Genomic DNA, 26,464 nt, shown 5'->3' on the forward strand with positions numbered 1-26,464 from the left:
CGTGCACCACCACGCCCGGCTATCCTACAGTTTTTTTTAAATAAACTAATCATATTCTTAGTGTGTGGTGTGTGTACATGTGTGCATGTGTGGTATATACATGTCCTATAGGTTTTCATATTTAACAATGTCTAAGCTACTCACTCCTTTCTGTGTTTCCTATTTTGGTCACCATTATCATCATACACTCAATGGCCTAAGCCAGAAGCCCAGGAGTTATATCATGAAGATTTTCATATGTCACCAAACATCTCTTGAATCTTTGTTACTTTTTCTCCAGTCATTACCATTTTTTGCCCTGCCCTCATGATCAAGAGTCTAAATCTTTTATTTTTTCCCTCATGTCAATAATTTCTCTACATAACTGTTCTGTCAACTTTCAAGCAAATTCTAATATTTAAAATCCTTCCCATAACTGACAAGGTAAAATATATGTATGGACTATACAGCTCTTTACAATTGGCTCTTGCTGCCAGGGATTTTCCAAACTGAATTCTCACCATGACCCTAACACTCAGCCAGGTAGAATAGGTAATACTCACTTATGACCATGCTTGGCCAAGAAGATCTGTGAAGTTTTAATGGCCTCAGAAACTTGTTCTTTCTTGGTTGTCAGCTCTTCTGCCAGAACCTATGTAGTAGAAATACAAAGATAAAGCTTCAAATACAAACTTAAAGAGTCAAACAATTGAGATGAATTTTTAAAACTCTAGAAAAACCAGGCATGATGGTGCACCCCTTTAATCCCAGCACTCAGGAGGCAGAGGCAGAGGCAGAAGAATAACTGTGAGTTTGAGGCCAAACTGGGACTACAGAGAGTTCCAGGAAAGCCTGGGCTACACTAAGACCCAACCTCAAAAACAACACTCCACAAAAGCCCAGTGTGGTGGCACACCTCTTTAATCCCTGCATGCTGGAGGCTGAGGTAGGAGGATCATTGTGAGTTTGAGGCCAGCCTGAGACTACATAATGAATTCCATGGGCTAGGGCAAGACTATACCTCGCAGGGTGGGGGTAAACTCTAAGAAAAAAAAAATTAAAAAATAGGGGCTGGAGAGATGGCTCAGTGGTTAAGGCACTTGCCATGTTCAACTCTCCAGATCCCATGTGAACAAGATGCACAAAAGGTGAGCAAGTGCAAGGTCGCACATGCCCACTAGGTGGCGCATTGTCCATCTGCTGTCTGTTTCTCTTCTCTCCAAAATAAAAATAAAAGTGGGCCACGCGTGGAGGAGCATGCCTTGAATCTGAGCACTTGGGAGGCAAAGGTAGGAGGACACCATGAGTTTGAGGCCACCCTGAGACTATGTAGTGAATTCCAGGTCAGCCTGGGCTAAAGTGAATCCCTACCTTGGAAAACCAAAAAGAAATAAATAAATAAATAAAATAAAATAAGAATGTGGAACATGCGTCTGGAGTTTGCTTACAGCAGCTAGAGGCTCTATGTGCCCATTTTTGCCCTTCCCTCTCTCTGCCAGTTGTGGTGGCAGCATAGGAAAATCACTGTGAGTTCAAGGCCAGCCAGGGTAGAGTGAGATCCAACCTTGAAAAAACAAACAATTACAAAAAATAATCTAAGCCAGGCGTAGTGGCACACACCTTTAATCCCAGCACTCGAGAGGCAGAGTTAGGAGGACTACTGTGAGTATGAGGCCACCCTGGACTACAAAGTGAATTCCAGGTCAGCCTGGTCTAGAGTGAGACCCTATCTTGGAAAACAAACAAAATCATCATCATCTAGGTAGGAGGACTGCCGTGAGTTTGAGGCCAGCCTGAGAGTAAATAATCCATGTTAGCCTGGGCTAAAGTGAGACCCTACCTCAAAAAACTGAAAACTCACTCACTAACTCAATATAATAAGAATCATCTAGGGTTATTACCAGCAAGCTACAGCTGCTTGAAAAAGTAGACAAGCAAGCTTAAGTTTCTATGTCTGAGAAGTTGGCAGATGACTAGTGCTTCTGGAAGGCCCACGTGGACTTGTTCTTCTACGTGACTTTTCCACTTGCACAGAGACACAGACCTGCCACTTACCTGCTGTTCCAAAATAGCCTTTTCAATGTCTGTGGATTCTTTGGTGTGAGATGAAGTAATTTTTCCTTGTGTATTTCTTGCCAGGCTAGACACCCAACCCAAGAGTTCTTTAACTTTATCCACATGTTCCTGTTTTTCCTCTTCTACCACTTTCTGTAACAGAAAACAGTATGTCTCATTAGACTGGCCTGACTTCAGACTTCTAAAACTAGACATATAGTATTTTGTACATTTAAAAAATTATTAGAATTGTGGCACATGCCTTTAATCCCAGCATTTGGGAGGCAGAGGTAGGAGGATCACCAAGAGTTCAAGGCCACCCTGAGATTACATAGTGAATTCCAGGTCAGACTGGACTAGAGTGAAATCCTACCTCGAAAAACTTAAAAAATATATATATCTTAGAATTGTAGATAGACTGAAGACAGTAGATTACATGACATAGATGTTATAATATAGGTGTACTTTAAGAGTCCTCTAGTCTGAAACGGTGGTACACACCTTTAACCCTAGTGCTCAGGAGGCAGAGGTAGAAGGACCACTGTGAGTTCAAGGCCCACCTGAGACTACATAGTTAATTCTAGGTCAGCCTGGGCTAGAGCAAAACCCTACCTTGGGGGGGAAAAATTCCTGGGTTAGATTCCCCAGTACCCACATAAAGCCAGATGCACAAGGTGGTGTATGCGTCTGGGGTTTGTTTGTTAGAGACCCTGGTGTGTCCATTCTCTCCCACTCTCTCTCTGTCTCTCTATGTCATTCTTCCCCTTTCTCTCAAATAATAAACAAAATATTAATTAAAAAAAAAAAAAGAGTCCTCTTACCATCAGAGACCAAGGTCATGTAGGCAAGCCCATCCTTGCTACTGTAGGAGCTGAGGGCCACTTTGGATTATAACTCCACTCTTTTTTTTTTTAATTTTTAAAAATATTTTTATTTATTTGACAGAGAATGAGGGAGAGAGAGGTAATGGGGGCGCCAGGGCCTCTAGCCACTGCAGACGAACTCTAGATGCATGCGCCCCCTTGTGCATCTGGCTTATGTAGGTCCTGGGGAATTGAACCTGGGTCCTTTGGCTTTGCAGGCAAACAATCCCTCGACCACTAAGCCATCCTTCCAGCCCAGGATAACTATTTATTTTAATTATTTATTTATTTAAGAGAGAGAGAGAGAGAGAGAGAGAGAGAGAGACAGAGAGAGAGAGAGGGGGGGGGGGGATTGGCATGGCAGGGCCTCTAGCCATTGCAAACAAACTCCAAACAATGCATCACCTTGTGGATCTGGTTTACATGGGTCCTGGGGAATTGAACCTGGGTCCTTTGACTTTTCAGGCAAACACCTTAACCACTAAACCATCTCTCCATCCCAAAAAGATTTGTGTGTGTGTGTGTGTGTGTGTGTGTTTGGTTTTTTTATTAATTTAATTTAATTTTTTTAAATTTTTACTAACATTTTCCATGATTATAAAATATATCCCATGGTATAACTCCACTCTTAGCTGTGTGCCTTCCTGCCTCCCCTGCTGCCAGCAGGAGTAAAGCAGCCCGACCCTACCAGAGACCTCAAAGGAGTAGAGGCCCTGGTTATCTTTCACTCTTCTCCTCGGTTACCTTCTCTCACAAGTTTGCCCCCAGATGCACTCCTTTTCCCCAGAAACTCTTAAGGACCACTTCCTTTCATTCTTTGGATTTCTGGAGTCTCTGTCTCTGTCTTCAAACCCACCATGCCATCTTGACATGGTGCTTCCAATTCTCACAATAAAGTGTTAAATTCTAAAGGGACTTTTTGTTTCAACTGCCTCTTCTATGCCATGTTGTACCTTTGCTATATACATAGTTCTTACTGAAATCATCATAATATACAACAGAGTATTATAAAATCTTACCACAAGAAGTCATTTGAATCTTTATTATTATTTTTGCTAGTGTCAGAGTATTACGCTATACAGACTATAGGGATTTCCAATATTGTAACAAATAATACTCTGTTGAAGGTATCTGCTCATATCCCTTTCTCTGGTAAAGAGATTCAGCAGTAGATATAATAGTCAATCTATACAAATAAACATTTGGTATATGTGAGCTTTTTACTCATTGAAATTTATCTGTAACTCTAAAATTGATACAGTGTTTGTGGTATCTTCATAATCATTCCCAATGATGCACAGAATGTCAAAAATTTTAGCTATGTGCTACACACCTGTTTCCAGCTGAGGTTGTAGCCATCATACTACAAACCTGTGTGCTTTTCTTTCTTTCTTTCTTCCCACTATACTTCTCAATCTATCTAACAGCCATGTTTTTCAGTAGGATTTTGTATTTTCTCTTGGTAGTCTCACCATTTAAATTGGTTCTGAACTGGTACTAAAGTACTATCTAGTATTCCTAAGCACAACAAGGCAATGATAGGCCTTATAGATAAAACCTGGCTTTTGATAAACATTTTGTAGACATACATTGTAGTACTGTTCTCCATGAGCCAACAGTATATATTCCAGATATTAATGAAAAGTAACACTCTAGACCATAACCACTATAAATAAGAAAAATCAGCCAGGCATGGTGGTGCACACCTTTAATCCCAGCACTTGGGAGGCAGAGGTAGGAGGATCGCCATGAGTTCGAGGCCACCCTGAGACTCCATAGTGAATTCCAGGTCAGCCTGAGCTAGAGTGAAACCCTACTTCGAAAAACAAAAACAAAAACAAACAAACAAACAAAAAAACCAACTGTGAATGAACCTTATAATTTCAAAGATAAGGTGGGAGCTGCTTTTTTTTTTTTAAAGGACCCAGCACATACTAGCCATATGCTCTACAACAAGCCCCAACCCCAACAAAAGGCATAGACTTTTAACTTGTTCCTTCAAGAGTTTATGTCCATGTATCCTTACCTCTTCTTCTTCTAACCGCCGGAGAGCATCACTGATATATTTCACATGCTGAGTCGTTAAGGTCACCAATGCTGTGTAGCGAGTCCTCAAATCCATGAACTGTATTACAAAAGAAAAATTTAGAAAAATAAATTTCCATTTATTTATTTATTTGAGGGAAGGAGGGAGGGAGGGAGGGAATGTGAGAATGAGCGCACCAGGGCCTCCTGCCATTGCAAACAAACTCCAGACTCATGTACCACTGGGCATATGGCATTACATGAGTGCTGAGAAATTGAACCTAGGCCATCAAGCTTTGCAAAAAAGCACCTTTAACTGCTGAGCCATCTCCCCAGCCCTGTAAATTTCAACACTTAAAAATAAGGGGGAAATTTTCATGGAGTCACATTCTGAAGGTAACGGTGAAACCTAAATCAAACTGCAAGCCCTACAAGTGAATCTGAAGGGAAGCTAGTACTGCATTCCATGCACCTCTTGTGTGACAGCATCAGAAGAGGAAAGCATTCGACGCCGCTTGCCAGGGGATTTCTGCTGTGACTCCACAAAGGCCTTGTATGTCATCAGTTGCAATTCATAGTCCTGAAAGAGGAAAAATTTCATTACATTCACATAGAGCTTTATAGCTAACACACAGCACACAACAGAATAATAACATTTTATAGATGAAACTTATGCTGGTATCTATTTGAATTACCAATTAGCAAATATTTCCTATAAAGGGTCATATAGAAAATACTAAGACATGTTAACACTTAGAACTTCTAACTTTGGCATGGTAAATAAGTGTAACTTCTGACAATATGTAAATGAAAAATTATGGCTATGAAAGAAAATTAAAGTTCCTGAGCTGGAGGGGTGGCTTAGTGGTTAAGGCATTTGCTTGCAAAGACAAAGGACCCAGGTTAAATTCCCCCAAGACCCACATCAGCCAGATGCACAAGAGGGCACACACATCTGGAGTTCGTTTGTAGTAGCTAGAGGCCCTGATGCACCCAGTTTCTCTTTCTCTCCCTCTGTCAAATAAATAAATAAAAATAAATAAAAAACATTTAAAAAGAAAATTAAAGCTCTTAAAAATTTATTCATTTGCTGTTTTTTTTTTTTTGAGATAGGGTCTCACTCTAGTCCAAGCTGGCCTGGAATTCACTCTGCATTCTCAGGGTGGCCTTGAACTCATGGCAATCCTCCTACCTCTGCCTCCCAAGTGCTGGGATTAAATGCTTGTACCACCATGCACAGCCCTGTTTATTTATTTATTTCTAAGCAGAGAGAGAGAGAGAGAGAGAGAGAGAGAGAGAGAGAGAGAGAGAGGGAGGGAGGGAGGGAGGGAGGGAGGGAGGGAGGGAGGGAGGGAGGGAGGGAGGGAGGGAGGGAAAGAGAGAGAGGACATTGATTGATTGAGTATGGGCATCAGGGCCTCCTGCTACTACAAACAAATTCCAGACACATGTGCCACTATGTGCACCTTGCTTTAACTTGAGCCATCAGGCTGTGAAAGCAAATACTGCTAATTACTGTGTCATCTCTCCAGCCTAATTATTTAATTTTTGAGACAGGATCTTCTTCTCTTCTCCTTCTCCTTCTCCTTCTCTTCTTCTTCTTCTTCATTTTTTGGTTTTTTGAGGTAGGGTCTCAATGTGGTCCAGGCTGACCTGGAACTAACTATGTAACATAGTCTCAGGGTGGCCTCAAACTCTCCGTGATCCTCCTACCTCTGTCTGCCAAGTGCTGGGATTAAAGGCATGTGCCACCATCCTCCAGCTTGGACAGGGTCTTCTTATGTAATCTAGGCTTGCCTCAAGCTCTGAAGGTAAAAACTTCTGTTAGTCCTGCCTCTACCTTCTGAGTGCTAAGATAATGGGTCTGGGCTACCACACCAGACTTTATATGGTGCTATGGGACATACCTAGGCTTTATGCATGCCAGGCAAGCTATGTACATGAGTTACATCCACAGGCCAGTTCTCATCATTTTATATGTATCAGGATATATTATTCTTTTGAATGTTTTCAATAATTTCAAATAGGTCATCCGAAATGAGTGCATGACCTAGATTCAGACTCTGGATCACAATTTGTAATCTGTGGCTTGCTGGCTATCTGTTCATCTCATTTATAGAGAAACTGAAGGCCAAAAAAGATAGTGAATTTCCTCAATTACCTCAGTAGTAGATTAAATTAGAAACTGGCTGGGTATGGTGTCATGCACCTTTAAACCCAGCACTGGAGAGGCAGAGGTAGGAGGATCACTGTGAGGTCAAGGCCACCCAGAGACTACATAGTGAATTCCAGGTCAGCCTGGGCTAGAGTAAGACCCTATCTTGAAAAACCCAAAATAAATAAAATAAGAATCTGCTTTCTAATCCTTATACCAATGTAGGTTTTTGTCTTTGTGTGTGTGTGTGTGTGTGTGTGTGTGTGTGTGTGTGTGTTGTTGTTGTTGTTGTTTTGTGTTTGTTTTGCAGCTCCACTGGACAGAGAGAGAAGTCACTAGTGGAGATACTCAACAGTGGTCGCTGCAAGTCTTAAGTTAGGCCAGCCAGGCCAAATGAGCCAATGGATGCAATAGTGGCATACCTGTTATATGAAAACCAACTGCTCTCTAACTGGACTGGAGGGTCACTCCATGGGATGGAATACATGCCTAATACTGAAAACCTACAACAGGGGTCATGAACCCTAGGGGTGTAACACCTGCTGGTATCTGACTAAATGTATATATTATGCTCACCAAACTGCCCAGTAAGCACTTCTCTTAATGGTCATACCCATATACTAAGGCTACTCTCACTTTTGGTTAGAGAAGCTTCTCTTTTCAGATGGCACTGACCACTGGGATGACTCAAAAGGCACCATAGTGCTGAGAAGAAGTGACAGAGGAATGCATAGCACTGAAACATCTCTATCACACCTTCCAAGGCTCAGGGTTTATTGCAGAAGAGGTGGCAGAAAGAATGTAAGAGCCAAAAGAAGGGTAGAATTCCTTACAATGTACACTTCCAGACAGAAAATGGCCTAGATATCCATGACCTTGCAGCACCTGATACTACTTACACAAGACCATCATAACAGGAGGAAAAGATGATGGCATCAAAATACAAGAGAGGGGCTGGAGGGATGGCTTAGCAGTTAAGGTGCTTGCCTGCAAAGCCAGAGGATCCCAGTTCGACTCTCCAGGACCCATGTAAGCCAGATGCACGGGGGGGGGGGGGGGGGGGGCAGCAGCGTCATGAATCTGAAGTTCATTTACAGTGGCTGAAGGCCTTGATGTGTCCTCTATCTCTCTGTCTCTCCTCTGTTTCTTTCTTCCTCTCAAAAAAATAAATAAAAATTATTTAAAAAAATAAAATAAAAGAGAGACTAAGAGGGGGAGGGGTTATGATAGAGAGTGGAGTTGCAAAGGAGAAAGTGGGGTGGAAGAATTACCATGGTTTATTGTCTATACTTATAGAATTTGTCAATAAAAATAGATTAATTTTTAAAAATATAGGATTTGAGTCAATAGGCCTAAGTCCCAGGTGGTACTTGCTCAAAGACAACATCTCAAGGAGCAAGGATATAAGATGAAACCAAAAGAGTTGAATAAAGTATTTGAATGGTGATCAAAACCTGTATGCTCATTTTGCTTCTTTTATTTGTTTGAGTGAGAAAAAGGCAGAGATGGGAGGGAGGGAATGAGAATGGGTGTGCCAGAACCTTCAGCCACTGCAAACAAACTCCAAATGCATGTGCCACCTTGTGCATCTGGCTTATATGGGTCCCGGGGAATTGAACCTGAGTCCTTTGGCTTTGCAGACAAGCACCTTAACCACTAAGTGATCTCTCCAGCCCTGATTCTTTTCTTTCAGAGAGAGATGTGGCATGCCAGGGCCTCAGCCACTGCAATTGAACTCCAGATTCTTGCACCATCTAGTGGGCATGTGTGACTTTGTGCTTGCCTCACTTTTGAGCATCTGGCTTACGTGGGATCTGGAGAGTCATGTAACATGGGGTCCTTAAGCTTCACAGGCAAGTGCCTTAACTACCCTGTTTCTTTTCTTTCTAAAAATTGCTTTGGTTTTAGGTTTCTTGTTGTTGTTGTTTGTTTGTTGAGGTAGAGTCTCACTCTAGCCTGGAATTCACTATGTAGTCTCAGGGTAGCCTCGAACTCATGGTGATCCTCCTACCTCGGCAACTCATGCTGTAGATCAGGGTGGCCTTGAACTCATGGAGATGCACTTACCTCAGCCTTCCAAGTGCTAGGATTAAAGGCATGAGCTATCACACCCAGCCTATCTGTCTGTTTGTCTTTCTTCTCTCACTCTCTCCCTTCCTTCTATCCTTCTCCTCCTCCTTTTTTATTTTGCAGTGATAGAGATCAATCTCAAAACCTTACATATAACAGACAAATGCTCTATCACTGACCTAATTAATTTGTCCAGAAACAGGACTGTCATATCTTTGTCATATAATGCAATAATGATACAGATTTTCCTAAATTAGAGACTTATCAAATGTGGTACAGTTACCTTCACAGTAGTGGAGTATTGCTGTGAAAATTTTTGGCATTGGTCCAGTTTTGCCTGATTTCTTTCAATCTCTGCAAATAGATCCTAAGAAGAAAAATATCACAGTATTAGCATCATGGTTATCATCACTGAGCAGCTGAGTATTTACTATGTTCTAAGACAGTGGCTCTAAGACTTTAGCTGCATTAATATTACTGTGAAGACTAGTTATGACATAAATTACTGGATATCAAGAACATTGAATTTTGTTGTTGTTTGTTTTGTTTTTTAGAAATACAGTCTCGCTCTAGCCCAGGCTGACCTGGAATTCATTCTGTAGTACCAAGGTGGTCTTGAACTCATGGTGATCCTACTACCTCTGCTAGGATTAAAGGTGTTTGCCACCATGCCCAGCTCAAGAACTTGGATTTCTAACATGTTCTTAGGTGATTCTGCTGCCACTAGTCTAGAACCATGCCTGGAGAACCACTGTTCTTTAATATTTTAGATGTGTAACTTTATGCAATCCTAATAATAACTTCATGAAGCAGGTTAAATAAATAATGAACTGTGTCCATTTTATAAGTAAGGAAGTAGAATATTGACTAGTAGGTAAATTTTTCAAGCCTCAAAGCTAGTAGAATTAGAATGAAGACAATGTAAGAGGCAAATCTTGTATACTAAACCAAATGTAAAATAAAACAAAATATCAACTTACAACAACAAAACAAAATAATTTACTTCCACTTGTAGCTTTCCCTGAGTTTTTCCAAACTACACAGTTCAATCTTAGTAAAATATGATGTAATATAAGATAAAATGGAGATATTTATCTGTTTGTTATTGTTGTTTCTTGTTTTGAGGCAGGGTCTCACTCTATGCTGGCTGACCTGAAACTCATTCTGTAGTACCAGATTGGCCTTGAACTCACAGAGATCCTCCAACTTCTGCCTCAGGAGTGCTGGGCTTAAAGTTGTGTGCCATCATGATTGGCTCACTATCTGTTTAATTATATCAATATATAGTCATAGAAACTCAGAACTGAAGGAACCTAGTAGGCTTCTCTGGCCTATATTCAAAGCTAGTTTCCGATGACCTCTATTTGAACCTCCACATGAGTAGGGCACTTGGATGTCTTGCCATGTGAAGCCAGCATTTTTTAGTTGCTACATCCTCCTCTTTTATGATTAACTAACTTTCTTCAATGCTGTGTCCATACTCACCGTCTGCTGGCTGAGCTGCTCTGATAGTACCTTGCTATCCTCTGCCTGGCCTGGCTTCATCAATTCCTGCTGGGCCGTGGTTTCCTCAATCCACTTGATTAGAGTTCCATGACAGGCTCTGTACTCTCGCAGAACTTCTTGGATACTTTCTAGCTCAGACTGGCTGCAGGAACAAAGGGAAACTGCTATCACACATCTTTTCTTTTCTTTGTTTGTTTGGTTTGGTTTTTTGAGGTAGAGTTTCACTCTAGTCCAAGCTGCCCTAGAATATCACTATAGTCTCAGCCTTGAACTCACGGTGATCCTCCTACCTTTGCCTGGGATTAAAGGTGTGTACCACCACGCCCGGCTAAAGGATTTTTTAGTATTTTTGTTTATTTATTTGAGAGTGACAGAGAGAGAAAGAGGGAGGGAGGGAGAGAGGGAGGGAGAGAGAGAGAGAAAGCGAGTGCGAGAGCAAGGGACTCCAACCACTACAAATGAACTCCATATGCATGTGCCACCTTGTGCATCTGGTTTACGTGGATTTTGGGGAATCAAGCCTCAAACCAGGATCCTTAGGCTTCACAGGCAAGCACTTAACCACTAAGCCATCTCTCCAGCACACCCCCCCCCAAATCTTAACATAAATATAACACGTAAGTGAGCCAATTCCCTCTAGCAGATTGTGACCACAGAGAATTCAACTTCACTTATGGGAATAAGTGATACAAGGCTGAGTGAGTGACATCTACACACATATTCAGGACCCTAAAAGTAAAAAGAAACTAGTTGTGCCCTATGAACTCTGGAAAAATCCCATGGGGCCAAGTATGCATATTATCAAAAAAGTATGTAGATTATCAAAAAAGGAGCAATGAATGTCTATGTCTGTGCCTTGATAACAGAATAACTGTAAGAATACCATGGCTATGTGGCAGGATGTAAGGAAAAATAACAGTTACTATTCAGTTTTGATAGTCTCATCAGCTTTGGATAATAATACAAGTAGAGACAAGCCAAATTTACATGAGTTGATAAAATAACAGTTGCATATTTTTCTTCCCAGCTTAGCATGAAATAGAGATGTACAGTTTTCTATCTTTCCTGTTAATTCTACCATTAGAAGAAGTAACTCAAGAACAAAACTTAGCAATTTAACAACTGTGACAAAAGTAAGAAATTCTGAAAAAAATTGCTCATACTTGCAGTCAAAGCTAGGAAAATAAGAACCAAAACCCAGGTTATCTCTAGAGCAGGTTGTCATATTATAAAAAGCCTCAAGGAGTTGGAGATGTAACTAAGTGGAAAGTACTAGGCTACCATATGCAAGGCTCTGGATTTGAGCTAAAGCATGGTAAGTGGTGGTAGCAGAAAAGGAGGCATTTCACCAATTGTCTTAACTAGACATGCCCTGTGGTATGGGAGAGGAATGAGTAAAAGGAATATAACAGCTAATCCAACCAACCTTGGAGACAGGGACATAGCCCAGTGGTAGGAGATATATGTTAGTGTCTGGGTTCAATGGCTACCTCTATTTATTTGGAATTAAGTGGGTACTGGGGAATCGAATTTGAACCATCAGGTTTTACAAGCAAGTACCTTAAACAACTAAGCTATCTCTTCAACCCTATCCTTTAATAGGCTCAATTTTCTGGTACTTTTCTTGTTCAGAACTTCCACTGTTTTAAAATCTCTGTACCTTCATACTTTTAACAATGAATGATGCCAGGCATGGTGGCACACACCTTTAATCCCAACACTCGGGAAGCAGAGGTAAAAGGATCGCTATCAGTTGGAGGCCACCTTGAGACTACAGAGTGAATTCCACATCAGCCTCTAGAGTGAGTCCCTACTTCAAAAAGGCAAAAATAAATAAATAATAAATAAATAGGGCTGGAGAGATGGCTTAACGGTTAAGGAGTTTGCAAAGTCAAAGGACCCAGGTTCGAATCTCCAGGACCCACATTAGCCAGATGCACAAGGGGTGTATGTATCTGGAGTTCATTTGCAGCGGCTGGAGCCCTGGTGTCCCCATTCTCTCTCTCCCCCTCCCTCTGTCTCTCTGTCAAATAAATAAATAAAGATTAAAATAAATAAATAACTAAATAAATAATAAAAGCTGAAATAGTTGATAAATATTTTGTTTAAACCCTTATCCCTAACAGAATGAAAGGCAAAGCTACCACTTACCGAGTCTCAAGTTGGACAATGACACGGTGCCAACGCTCCTGTAACTGTGAGCCTTTTTCCTGATAGCGTTCCAAATCTAAATTTCGCTCTGGTGTCAAGCGACTCAATTCTTCTGCCACTACCTTGGCCTTAGTGATTTCCTCATCAAGGACTGAGAACACTGAATTTTTCTCCCTCACATCACTAAGCCAGTGCTAGAAAGAAACATAAGCATAGAAACAAATTAAATAAATATTTTCCTTGCTCTATAAACATCTAAAAAATGTTCTATATACCTAAGCCACCAGGGAAATGCAAATTAAAACTACATTGAGATTCCATCTCACTCCTGTCAGAATGGCTACCATCATGAAAACAAATGACCATAAATGCTGGCGAGGATGCAGAAAAAGAGGAACCCTTCTACACTGTTGGTGGGAATGCAATCTGGTCCAGCCATTGTGGAAATCAGTGTGGAGGTTCCTGAGACAGCTAAAAATAGATTATCATATGACCCAGCTATAAAACTCCTAAGCATATATCCTAAGGATTCATCTCAGCACCTTAGAGATATCTGCTCAACAATATTTATTGCCACTCTAGTCACAAAAGCTAGGAAATGGACCAAGCCTAGATGTCCAATTGATGAGTGGATAACAAAGATGTGGCACATTTATACAATGGAATTCTACTCAGAAAAATGAAGCTGGAGCCGGGCGTGGTGGTGCACACCTTTAATCCCAGCACTTGGGAGGCAGAGGTAGGAGGATTGCCATGAGTTCGAGGCCACCCTGAGACTCCATAGTGAATTCCAGGTCAGCCTGGGCTAGAGTGAGACCTTACCTTGAAAAGTTGGGGGAAGAAAAAAAAGAAAGAAAAATGAAGCTGGGTATGGTGGCACAGGTCTTTAATCCTAGTACTCCGAGGCAGAGATAAAAGGATTGCTGTGAGTTCAAGGTCACCCTGAGACTACATAGTGAATTCCACATTACCCTGGGCTAGAATAAGACCCAACCTTGAAAAAAAAAAAAAAAAAAAAAAGGATGGCTCTGAAAAGGATTATACTTACTAAGGTAACCCAGTCCCAGAAAACCAAATATCACATCTTTTCTCTCATATGTGGATGCTAGCTACAAATGATTGGACTTCTATGTGAGTTGGAATAAAACTCAGCAGTACAGGTCAGTAAGCTAGAAAGCAGATATAAAGGGAATAGAAATGGGGAGGGGACTTAATAGATTATGGGGGTAGAAAGGCCTAAATGAGGTCAGGGGAAGCGAATGAGTAAAGAAAAGGTGGGGGGAGGGCTAATCAAAATCTAAGAGGGTATGGATAAGTCATATAGAAACCCATTGTTTGGACAAAGAAACGCCCAGAACTATAGATTGTGACTAGAAAATTTTCAGTGCCAGGGATGGGATACCTTCCAGTGCGTTGTTGGCCAGGGAGGTCACCAATGCCTCCAAAATATTACAGGCCATTGCCAAGACCCTTGGCTTCCCACCAAGAATAGATGATAAGACCCTATTGCTGAAGACTCCACATACTTGGGCTGCAAGGTCACTGAGAAATCCTGCTGGAGCTGAGCTAAAAACCTCCTCCATATAAACCAGCTGACAGAAAGCTGGAAAAAGCTATGCTCCATGCAGTTCAATAGGAGAGAAAGAAATCACCAGTGAAGATAATCAACAGTGGACACTGCAAGCCTTAAATTTGGCCAGCCAGGCCAAATGTGCCAATGGGTACAATAGTGGCATGTCTCTCATGGTGGAAACCAACTGCCCTCTAATTGGACTGAAAACCTGCTCCATGGGAGGGAATACATCCCTGATACTGAAAACTTAAAACAGGAGTAGTTATGAGCCCTAGGGGTGTAATGTCTGCTGTTGTCTGGCTAAGTGAATATACTATGCTCACCTAACTGCCTGGTAAGTACTTCTCTTAATGTTTGTACCCACATATTAATGTTACTTTCACTTCTGGTTAGAGATTCTTCTCTTTTCAGATGGCAGTGACTTTGGGATGACTCAGAAGGCACCATGGTGCTGAGAAGAAGTGATAGTGGAGTGCTCAACACTGATATATCTCTATCACACCTTCCAAGGCTCAGGGTCCATTGTGGAAGAGGGGGCAGAAAGAATGTAAGAGCCGGGCTGAAGAGATGGTTTAGTGATTAAGACACATGCCTGCAAAGCTTAAGGACCCAAGTTTGATTCTCCAGGTCCCACATAAGCCAGATGCATATGGTGGCTCATGCCTCTGGAGTTCATTTGCAGTGGCTAGAGGTCCTGGCATGCCCATTCTCACACATATACATACACACTCTCTTTCTCCCTTTGTCTCTAATAAATAAATAAAAAGAAATATTAAAAAAATAAAAAAGAATGTAAGAGCCAAAGGAAGGATAAGATTCCTTACAACATGTTCTTCCAGACACAAAATGGCCTGGATATCCATGACCTCACAATACCTGACACTACCTACATAAGACCAACATCATAGGAAGAAAATATGATGACATAAAAAAAAAGACTGATTGAGAGGGGGAAGGTGTATGATGGAGAATACAGTTGCAAAGGGGAAAGTGGAGGGAGGGAGGGAATTACCATGGGTTATTGTTTATAATTATGGAAGTAGTCAATAAAAAAATGAATTAGGGCTGGAGAGATAGCTTAGAGGTTCAGGTGCTTGCCTGCAAAGCCAAAAGACCCAGGTTCAATTCCCCAGGATCCACATAAGCCACATACACAAGGAGGCAAACACATCTGCAGTTTGTTGGCAGTGGCTGGAGGAGGACCTGGTGCCCCTATTCTTTCTCTCTCTCTCTCTCTCTCTCTCTCTCTCCTCTGCCTATTTCTCTCTCTCAAATAAATAAAAATAAAATATTTAAAAAATTAATTAAAAAATATTTTGGCTGGAGAGATGGCTTAGCAGTTAAGTGCTTGCCTGTGAAGCCTAAGGACCCCGGTTCGAGGCTCGAGATTCTCCAGGACCCACGTTAGCCAGATGCACAAGGGGGCGCACGCGTCTAGAGTTCGTTTGCAGTGGCTGGAAGCCCTGGCGCACCCATTCTCTCTCTCTCTGCCTCTTTCTGTCTCTGTCACTCTCAAATAAATAAAAATGAACAAAAAATATTAAAAAAAATATTTTCCTTGCTAATAAAAAGGATAGGCAACAAGGATACAGTATATCTGAAACTCAGTAACTGAGTTCTACAATGAGTAAGAAATGTCACATCTTTAATCCCAGCACTCAGGAGGCAGAGGTAGGAGGATTGCCATGAATTTATGGCAACCCTGAGACTACATGGTGAATTCCAGGTTAGCCTCGGCTAGAAAACAGAACAAAAAGAAATGTTCCTACTGTTCATGTCTCTGCTTTACTGATGTACACTGGGAAGCTAGAGAGAGGGATAGCATATGGAGAAATGTGCAAAGAACTTGTATTTGAAGCCTGGCTCCATAACTTATAAGCTATGAGCACTGTTTTTTCTCATCTGTCAACGGAGTGAAAATCTCTCTCCAGTCCATCTCACATAGTAGCATGTGAGAGTCAAATGAGGTCACAGGAAGCATTTTGCAAATTTACATCATAGTCATTGGTTATATTCAATTAAGTCTTAATTTGACAGGAGGAAAGGAAGAAATTTTGAATTACAGAGTCTTATCCCCTTTTACCTAGATATATTTCTCAGTCCCTCCTTCTATGACATTTTAAAATATATTAAAAACAATATTCTTCTTACTTCAAATGCCAGCCAAGTTGCATTTCTCTGCTAACACAAAGCTCTGAATATGGTAAATCAACCTTCTAGGAAAACAGAGCAACCAACCCGTAGCATGGTCCGGTGAGACTCCAGAGCTGAGACATCTGCTGGTACTGCTTCTTCTTGACTCAGCTTGATTTCATAACCTTTGACCAAGAGTTCAGCATCCTGTATGCTACGTATGATCACATCAATTGTCTTCAATCTGTGAGGAGAAAAACCACTTTCTCTCATGAACACATGAATTAAGAAAAAAAAAAAATTTGTTCATTTTTATTTATTTATTTGAGAGTGACAGAGAAAGAGGCAGATAGAGATAGAGAGAAAGAGAATGGGCGTGCCAGGGCTTGCAGCCACTGCAAACAAACACCAGATGTGTGTACTCTCCCCCCCACCCCCTGGTGCATCTGGCTAACGTGGGTCCTGGGGAATCGAGCCTCGAACCAGGGTCCTTAGGCTTCACAGGCAAGCACTTAACCGCTAAGCCATCTCTCCAGCCCAACACATGAATTTTAAAACATGGATTATGTGCTTGGAATACAGTAGACAAGTTCACACTATGCAAATGCCCAAATCAATTTTACCATCATTAAATGGCAGGGCTTTCTAAAACTGAAAAAGTTTGAAACATATGCTGTCAATTTAAGCCAACTCAAAGTGAAATTTTAAGTGGCACTGGGACATGCCACATGAAGCAGACTCACAGGCAGAAGGCCCGAGTACAGAAACCCACCTGACAGCACAACATCTAAACGCTGTCATTACTTAAGGTGATAGATAAGAAGGGGAAGACCCTCAAACACAGGTACTTAGTTTAGCCGAGAATATATAACTGTTTAGTCCTCCCACCTTTTACTACCTTTACTCGTTATTTTTATCTGTATCTAATCAAAAAGAAATGAAGTAAGAAATAGTCTTGATGTAAGCTCATTCTTGTTTTGTTTTGTTTTGTTTTTTTTATTTTTATTTTTTTTTTGGTTTTTCGAGGTAGGGTCTCACTCTGGCTCAGGCTGACCTGGAATTCACTATGTAGTCTCAGGGTGGCCTCAAACTCTCGGAGATCCTCCTACCTCTGCCTCCCGAGTGCTGGGATTAAAGGCGTGCGCCACCACGCCCGGCTTTTGTTTTGTTTTTTGAGGTAGGGTCTCACTCTAACCCAGGCTGACCTAGAATTATCTAGGTAGTCTCAGGGTGGCCTTGAACTCACAGTGATCCTACCTTTGCCTCAAGAGTGCTAAGATTAAAGGCATGTGCCACCATGCCCAGGGGTCCCTTTTTTATCTTAATAGAAAACACTGCCCTTTGGACCCTAAACTTCAGCTCACTCACTTATTCAAATACACAGTAGAAAGACCATAGACTTGGTCCATCTTCTCCACCAGCAGGGTCAGCTCTGAGCGCAGAGTTGGGACACTTGAACCAGATGGAGATTGCTGGAGAAAAGCATTGCATTTCATGGAAACAGTATCCAGGTCAGATCTCAGATGCTGCAAATCCTCTTGGGTATGCTATCAGGAATAGGAAGCAAAACAAAGATGGACAGAATTGAACAAAAAAGTTACAAGTCCTTAATAAGAAAATGTTAGAAATTAATTGAATACTATATTTCTAGGGTTCAGGGATGAATTCTCAGTAAGACTGTTGTGAGTCTATTACCTTACTTCTTAGGATCCCTACATTTATTTTTTATTTTTTATTTTTTTTTTTGAGGTAGGGTCTCACTCTAGCTCAGGCTGATCTGGAATTCACTATGTAGCTTCAGGGTGGTCTTGGATTCTTGGCAACCCTCCTACCTCTGCCTCCTCAGTGTACACCACCATGCCTGGCTTGTTTTTCTTTTGGCTTTTTTTTTTTTCCCCCAAGGCAGGGATTCACTCTAGTCCAGGCTGACCTGGAATTCACCATGTAGTCTCAGGGTGGCCTCGAACTCACGGAGATCCTCCTACCTCTGCCTCCCAAGTGCTGGGATTAAAGGTGTGCACCACAACGCCTGGCTGGATCCATACACTTCTGCTACCTAATTCATTTTAAAGCATGTACACTTTCAGCAGCAACTGCTTTCCTACTAGGGCTTACCTCCTGCTCTGCAATCCTTAGTGCAATGTCTTGCCGGGCATCTCTGTCAGTTCTAGAGCTGGCTGGAGACTGGATTCGTTTGACCAGTCTCTGTTCACACTCTTCCAGGCGTAGTCGGATATTCTTCAGCTCTGAGATGTATACCTTGGCCACGGTCTCCTCTTTATCCTCTGTAAATACACAAGCACAGGCCACTAAGCTCCACAGAGATCAATAAAGCTAAGGACCACAGCACTCCATTTCAGACTGGGCATCAATGGCTCCAGCAGACCAGATAACCCACTGATGAAAGCAAGGTGTTAGGGAACTTTTTGACAAATCCTAAAGTTTCTGCATTAGATATTGACTTTGAGGACACTTTACATTCACAAGAAAATGTGACAGGTTAACTACTAATAACAGACAAAACATTAGTTTTCACAAGTTGAGACTGTCTCTATAAGAACTTTTCTATTTCAAGGTGGTATTACTTTCTAGTTTACATGAAGAGTCTACATGCATACTTTACAGCTCTCCTTCCACCATTCTCCCTCCATCTGCGTAATGCACACACCATTCTCCATGGATTTCATCAGGTGCTGGAAGTGTGCTTTACAAGTTTCCACTTCCTCTTCCAAGCGCAGGCGATCAGCCACTGAGAAGAGTGTAGAGTCACGACTATCCTGCAGAAAGTCTTCATAGTGGGCCTGGAGGTTCTTCATAATCTGGTGGCACTCCCCTACTGCTGAGGATCGAAGCTAGAGAGAATCACAAAAAATTTCAATATAATAGGAGCATAATACTTCCCGTCCCCTTCTTACTGAACCAGACATATATACAAAAGTATGCAAATTATAATTGAAAGGGGTGATTTTCACAAACCACATACACCCATGCAAAAAGCATTCAGATCAACAAGTATTACCAGCAGCTCAGAAGTACACTTTGAGCGTCACTTGACATTACTTTTCTGCTTGGTTGGTTGGTTGTATTTTGGACACAGTTTTGCTATGTAGCCCATGCCTTGAATATGTGATCCTCCTGCCTCAGCCTCCAGAATACTGAGATTACAAGGCTATGTCACCAGGCCTAGCCTGGACATAGTTCTTAGTAACTACTAGTTCATCAGTATTCACCTACTCTGTACTCTTATAAAAAGATGATGCTTGTTCTGCAGTGAAAATTCCATCATTTACCTAAGATGCTCTGACTCCAGAGTGCTGGGATTAAAGGTATACACCACCATGCCCGGATCATAAGGGGTTTCTTTAACCACCCAAGCTGCTAATTCTAGTGGCTAAGGCTCTTAGGTCCCTACTCCTATTGAAACAGTAATCCAGAATCCACTTTACCTTATTTGACTAGGGAGAAGTCTTGATAATAAAAAGAGTTCCTACTGAAAAAGCGTGCCAACAGGGATGTCACTCTGAGGTAACAGTTTCCCAATTACCTTTTCTAAGTTCCAGGTCTGTACAAAGTCAAGGTCCTTCCGTAAATAGTTCCAGGAGATGAGGCTTTTGGTATTAATATGTAGCTGGTGCCAAAGGGCCATCACTTTCTGGTAAGACTGTTCCACCCTAGAAACAATAGACAGTCTGACTAGAACACTGCAGTAGAGTGCTACATCAGAGACACTCCAGGAGGGCAGGACTGCCTGAGTGGAGTTGTGTACGCTAAGCAGAGAACGACAACTAGTACTGACAACATGAGGATCTTTAAAACTAAGTCAACTGAGCTCTTTAGCTTGGACTTACTGTGGCATTATGTAGATTACTTCAGTATGTTATGTTTTAAAATAGTTGTATTATTTATTTATTTATTTATTTACCAGCAGAAAAGAGACAGACGGAGAGAGAATAGGTGTGTCAGGGCCTTAACCACTGCAAACGAACTCCAGACGCATGTGCTACTTTGTACATCTGGCTTTATATGGGGACTGGGGAATCAAACTCAAGTGGTTGGGTTTTGCAGCAAATGCATTAGCCACTGAGCCATCTCTCCAGCCCTTCGGTACATACTTTGCAACGGTACAAATGCTACCAGAAGGTAATATGGTTATAGGGAGCCAGAAAACAAAAAATGTATTAAAAAATAGATCAAATAACCTCATGTAAAATTGTTAAGCTGCCGGGCATGGGTAGTGCATGCCTTGAATCCCAGCACTTAGGAGGCAGAGGTAGGAGTATCCTTGAGAGCTCAAGGCCACCCTGAGACTACATAGTGAATTCCAGGATAGCCTGAGCTAGAGTGAGACCCAACCTTGAAAAACCAAAACTAAATTGTTAAGCTGAGGGCTGAAGATATGCCTTAGCAGTTAAGGCATTTGCCTGCAAAGCCAAAGGACCGAGGTTCAATTCCCCAGGACCACGTAAAACAGATATACAAGATGAAGCAAGGATCTGGAGTTTATTTGCAGTGGTTGGAGGCTCTGGCATGCCCATTCTCTCTCTCTCTCTCAAATAAAGCAAAACAAATTTTAAAAAAATTGTTAAGCTGGAGCTGGGTTTAGTGTCGCAGGCCACCTTCATTGCAAAATACGCAACAGGTAAATTTTATCTTTTTTTTTTTTAGTTTATCGAGGCACAGTCTTTCTCTAGCCCAGGCTGACCTGGAATTAGTCTCAGGCTGGCCTAGAATGCATAAGAGGATTGTCGTGAGTTTGAGGCCAGCTTGAGACTACACAGTGAATTCCATGTCAGCATGGGCTATACTGTACCTCAAAAAACCAAACCCTTGCTCCTCAAAAAACCTACCATGTATAGGATTAAGACTTAGAAAAAAAGAAAATCTCTAATAAAAAAGAAATAATAAACAAATATAATGTTCTAGGTGATATGAGATGTGCTAAGGAAAAATGAAGATGATTCCAGACCAGCCTAGGCTACAGCGAGACCCTACCAAGAAAAAGCCAGGCATGGTGGCACACATGTTTAATCCCAGCACTCGGGAGGCAGAGGTAGGAGGATTGCCATGAGTTTAAGGCCACCCTGAGACTACCTAGTGAATACAAGGTCAGCTTAGGCTACAGTAAAACCCCCCCCTACCTCGGAAAAAAAGAAAAATTAAGATGATGGGCTGGAGAGATGGCTTAGCAGCTAAGGCTTTTGCCTACAAAGCCAAAGGATCCCAGGTTGATTCACCAGGACCCACATAAACCAGACATACAACAAGGTGGCATATGCATCTGGAGTTTGTTTGCAGTGGCTGGATGCCCTGGAATACCCATTCTCTCTTTCTCTCTCCCTTTTTGTTTTTTCGAGGTAGGGTTTCACTCTAGCTCAGGCTGACCTGGAATTCACTATGGAGTCTCAGGGTGGCTTTGAACTCTCAGTGATCCTCATACCTCTACCTCTCAAGTGCTGGGATTAAAGGTGTGGGCCACCATGCCCAGATTCTCTTACTCTTAAATAAATCAAGAACAGATTAAAAACAATTTTTTGTTTTTATTTTTATTTATTTGAAAGCGACAGACAAAGAGGCAGAGAGAGAGAGAGAGAATAGGCACGCCAGGGCTTCCAGCCACTGCAAACGAACTCCAGACGCGTGCGACCCTTGTGCATCTGGCTAACGTGGGTCCTGGGGAACTGAGCCTCAAACCAGGGTCCTTAGGCTTCATAGGCAAGCGCTTAACCGCTAAGCCACCTCTCCAGCCCTAAATAATAGATTTTGAAAAAGAAAAACGAAGATGAATAAAGGAGATGAAGTGGCAGGAAGTGAGTGGGGATGGCAGTATACAAGGATGTCAAGATGAACCAAATGAAGGAAGGGTGTGAGTGTTAACCATGAAACCACCTAAAGGAGGCAGGAGTGTAAAGAGCAAGAATAAAAGCAGAGTGACCAAAGCTGGGTTCAAGTAAGGAGCACAGAGGAGGATGAATTCAGAGAGCTAAAGCATGAGCACTTAACAATGATCCTACAGTGTACCAGACAGCTCAGCACCCATGTAATAATAACATAAAAATATTTCATTTATTATTTAAAAAATATTTTTATAGAGCTTAGCATTTAAGGCGCTTGTCTGCAAAGCTTAAAAATGCATGTTCAAATCTCCAGGTCCCATAGCCAGATGCACAGTGATGCAAGCATGTAATTTAAAGCACATGCACAAAAGGGGGTGTATGCATCTAAATTTCATTCACAAGCCGGGCATGGTGGCGCACGCCTTTAATCCCAGCACTTGGAAGGCAGAGGTAGGAGGACCACCGTGAGTTTGAGGCCACCCTGAGACCATATAGCAAGTTCCAGGTCAGCCTGAGCTAAAGTGAGACATCTTGCAAAACTAAAAAAAAAAAAAAAAAATTCATTCACAGCAGCTTAAAGGCCCTGGCGTGCCCATTCTCTCTGTGTCTCTCAAAAATAAAATAATTGGTTGGAGAGATGGCTTAGCAGTTATGGTGCTTGCCTGCAAAGCCTATGGACCCATTTTTTTGATTTTCCAGATGCCATGTAAGCTAGGTACACATGGTGGCACATGTGTCTGGAGTTCATTTGCAGTGGCTAGAGATCCTGGTGCACCCATTCTCTCTCTCTCTCTCTGTCTCAAATAAATCAATAAAAACATTATAACAAAATAAAAACAATGTCTGGGCATAGTGGCACACGCCTTTAATCTCAGTACTCAGGGAGGCAGAGGTAGGAGGATTGCCATGAGTTTGAGGCCACTCTGTGCTACAGCAAGACCCTGCCTCAAAAAACCAAAATAAATAAATAATAACTTTTTACTTATTTGCGGAGGGGGAATAAGGAATAAGGAACAAGGAATAAGAATAAGCACACCAACACCTTTAATCCCAGCACTCTGGAGGCAGATAATTCCTATGAGACTGAGGCCAGCCTGGGACTACAGAGTGAGTTCCAGGCCAGCCTGTGTGAGAGACTCTACCTTGAGAAAAAAAAAAGAGAGAGAGAGAGAGAGAGAGAGAGAGAGAATGGACACATGAGCCCCCAAAATCTATTTTACAAGTCACAGTTAGTTTGGGAAGGTGGTTCAAGGAAAAATGCATGTATGCAAGTGTGAAGAAGCCCAATGTTGATTCCCTATAGTAAGAACTTAATAGATGGAGGGAAGAAAATTTACAAAAGTTAATACCTAATTTTCAAAGTTAAAAAATAAAACAAAACAGCCAGGTGTAGTGGGACATGCCTTTAATCCAAGCACTTGGGTGGTGGAGGTAGAAGTATTGCCATGAGTTTGAGGCCACCCTGAGACTACATAGTGAATAGATCAGCATGGACTATAGCCAGACTCTACCTTGGGGAAAAAAGAAAAAAGAAAGAAATACCACTGAATATATTTCAAATTAGTGAGGATTTATTGAAAATCTACTTAGGTGGCAGTGACATTTGATACTCCTAGTGGGACATTTACAGCCTGGTCCCTATGATCAAGAAAATTAAAAATGGGGGCTGGAGAGATGGCTTAGTGGTTAAGGCACTTGCCTGTGAAGCCTAAAGTCCCAGATTCAATTCCCCAGTACCTATGTAAGCCAGATGCACAAGGTGGCACATGCATCTGGAGTTCATTTGTAGTGGCTGGAAGCCCTGGTATGCCCATTATTCTTTCTACATCTGCCTCTTCCTCTCTTTCTCCTACCTCCCCCTCAAATAAATAAGTAAAATCGATTTTTTAAAAATCACAAATGTGAGTCAAACATGGTGGTGCATGCCTTGAATTCCAGGTGAGCCTGGGTTAGAGTGAGACCCTACCTCGAGGATAAAATAAATAAATTAAAAAAAAAAATAAGTAAGTAAGTAAGTAAATCACAAATACAGGTCCATTCCACTATCAGCCTACCCAGGACTAAGAGCAGCGGAGGCAGTATTGAGTAGCAGTTGAGCAGTTACCTGCTGGCCATCTCGATGGCCTCCTTATTGGGGGCAGGAATAAGGAAGCAAACAGATGGCACCATTGCCTCATTCCCTGTGGGGCTGATCACCTTCCATTTGGTCCGCTGAGAATTATCTTCTAGCACACACTCATCATTTCTGCAAATAGTGATCTGAAAGAGACAAAGTGACAAATTATTGTGAACAGAGAAACCAATAACCTGTTATATTACTATATTATTACCTGGTGCCTGATCCTAACAATGAAACACCTAAGAAAATGAAGTGCTTGAAAACATCCGCTTTTAAAGCAGTCTTTTGTTACTGTCCACTATCCTTTGCAGCGTATTCAGTACCTGTTTCTTTAAAAAAAAAAAAAAAAAAGGCAGGAGTGGAAACAGGAAAGATGGATGGATCTGCTATTACTTAGTGAGTGAGACCTTACCTCAAAAGAAAAAGAAAAGTCTGTTGCATGTCAAGTAACTTGGTATGTGAGAGCTATGACTAGCAAGTGAAATCTTTAAATTAGAGACTACTATGTAAGAATTGATGGGGTATGGATCACAGCTTTGCTTTTGTGTTATTTCCTCTCCTTTCTAACCAGACTCCTGAAAATGTTTAACCATTTTAAAAACAAATAATCAACATCACTATTATGTTAGAGATGGGAACATAAGGTACAGAAAAGCATAGTACTATTGTTATTCTTTCCTTTTGATTTTTATACTACATAGCCCAGGCTAGCCTTGAACTTGAAGTGAGACTATGCCTCAGCAGTCCAGGTGTGAAATTACAGCCAAATGCCACCATTCCTGGCTTTATTCATACTTTTCTACAACAAATTTTTACCAGTGCCTGGATTTGAACTATATAACAGCTACATCACAAAAGGCATCAGTGTTACCAGTGCCTGGATTTGAACTATATAACAGCTACATCACAAAAGGCATCAGTGTTAATCAAACAAACATGCTCTACATTCCACATATTTGGTGGTGAGGTTAGGGTAACAGGATAGTATAAAATATGTAAGTTACAAACCAGGCGTTGTGGCGCACGCCTTTAATCCCAGCACTCGGGAGGCAGAGGTAGGAGGATCGCTGTGAGTTTGAGACCACCCTGAGACTCCATAGTGAATTCCAGGTCAGCCTGGGCTAGAATGAGACCCTACCTCGAAACCCGCCCCCCCCAAAAAAAATGTAAGTTGCAAAGGACATGACCCAACCTTGCTTAGAAATAAAGACATATTATTCAACACTGGGTGTGGTGGCACATTACTCTAATCCTAGCACTCTGGAGGCAGAGGTAGGAGGACTGAATTCCAGGTCAGCATGGGCTAGAGCAAGACCCTACCTCGAAAAACCAAAAAAAAAAAAAAAAAAGAAAGAAAGAAAGAAAGAAAGAGGGGGGGGGCATATTATTCAGGAGCTTAAAACTACAATAAGGAGTTAAGACTCTCCCAAGAGTTATGAGGGGTTTCTATAGGACTTAAACATGGGAATGTATTGTTGTTTAAAAGATTGTGCTGGTGATAGGGTAAAAAATAGACTAAAGCCGGGCGTGGTGGCGCATGCCTTTAATCCTAGCACTTGGGAGGCAGAGGTAGGAGGATCGCCATGAGTTCAAGGCCACCCTGAGACTACAGAGTTAATTCCAGGTCAGCCTGGACCAGAGTGAGACCCTACCTCGAAAAACCAAAAAAAAAAAAAAAAAAAAAATAGACTAAATGATGCCAGGGATGGTGGCACACACCTTTAATCCTAGCACTTGGGAGGCTGATGTACAAGGATCACCAGAGCACCATGTGAGTTTGGTGGGCAGCCTGGGCTACCAAGTGAGTTCTATCTAGGTCAGTCTGTGGCTAAAGTGAGGCACTGCCTCAAAAAATAAAAAAGCCAGGCACGGTAGTGCACGCCTTTAATCCCAGCACTTGGAAGGTAGAGGTAAGAAGACTGCGCAGAATTCGAAGCTACCCTGAGACTACATAGTGAGTTTGAGGTCAGCCTGGGCTAGAGTGAAACCCTACCTCAAAAA

At 41.7% G+C, this 26,464-nt stretch overlaps 1 protein-coding gene across 15 annotated transcripts in view; it reads right to left on the bottom strand.

The window, feature by feature from the left end:
- The window catches only part of Macf1 (microtubule actin crosslinking factor 1), a 436,027-nt gene that overhangs the window by 177,775 nt on the left and 231,788 nt on the right, over window positions 1-26,464 (bottom strand). For all 15 annotated transcript variants that reach the window (XM_045149529.1, XM_045149530.1, XM_045149528.1 and 12 more), the window contains 13 exons: window positions 24,449-24,603; window positions 20,055-20,181; window positions 19,179-19,362; window positions 18,626-18,795; window positions 17,879-18,057; window positions 16,616-16,754; window positions 12,805-12,998; window positions 10,633-10,795; window positions 9,431-9,514; window positions 5,395-5,502; window positions 4,924-5,022; window positions 2,035-2,187; window positions 543-631 (listed from right to left, as the gene is read on the bottom strand). In XM_045149529.1, the coding sequence (XP_045005464.1) occupies window positions 543-631; window positions 2,035-2,187; window positions 4,924-5,022; window positions 5,395-5,502; window positions 9,431-9,514; window positions 10,633-10,795; window positions 12,805-12,998; window positions 16,616-16,754; window positions 17,879-18,057; window positions 18,626-18,795; window positions 19,179-19,362; window positions 20,055-20,181; window positions 24,449-24,603 (1,844 nt within the window). The remainder of the gene's footprint in view (window positions 1-542; window positions 632-2,034; window positions 2,188-4,923; window positions 5,023-5,394; window positions 5,503-9,430; window positions 9,515-10,632; window positions 10,796-12,804; window positions 12,999-16,615; window positions 16,755-17,878; window positions 18,058-18,625; window positions 18,796-19,178; window positions 19,363-20,054; window positions 20,182-24,448; window positions 24,604-26,464) is intronic.

The sequence above is a fragment of the Jaculus jaculus genome, chromosome 5 (genome assembly GCF_020740685.1).
Source record: "Jaculus jaculus isolate mJacJac1 chromosome 5, mJacJac1.mat.Y.cur, whole genome shotgun sequence".
NCBI classification, from domain to species: Eukaryota; Metazoa; Chordata; class Mammalia; order Rodentia; family Dipodidae; genus Jaculus; species Jaculus jaculus.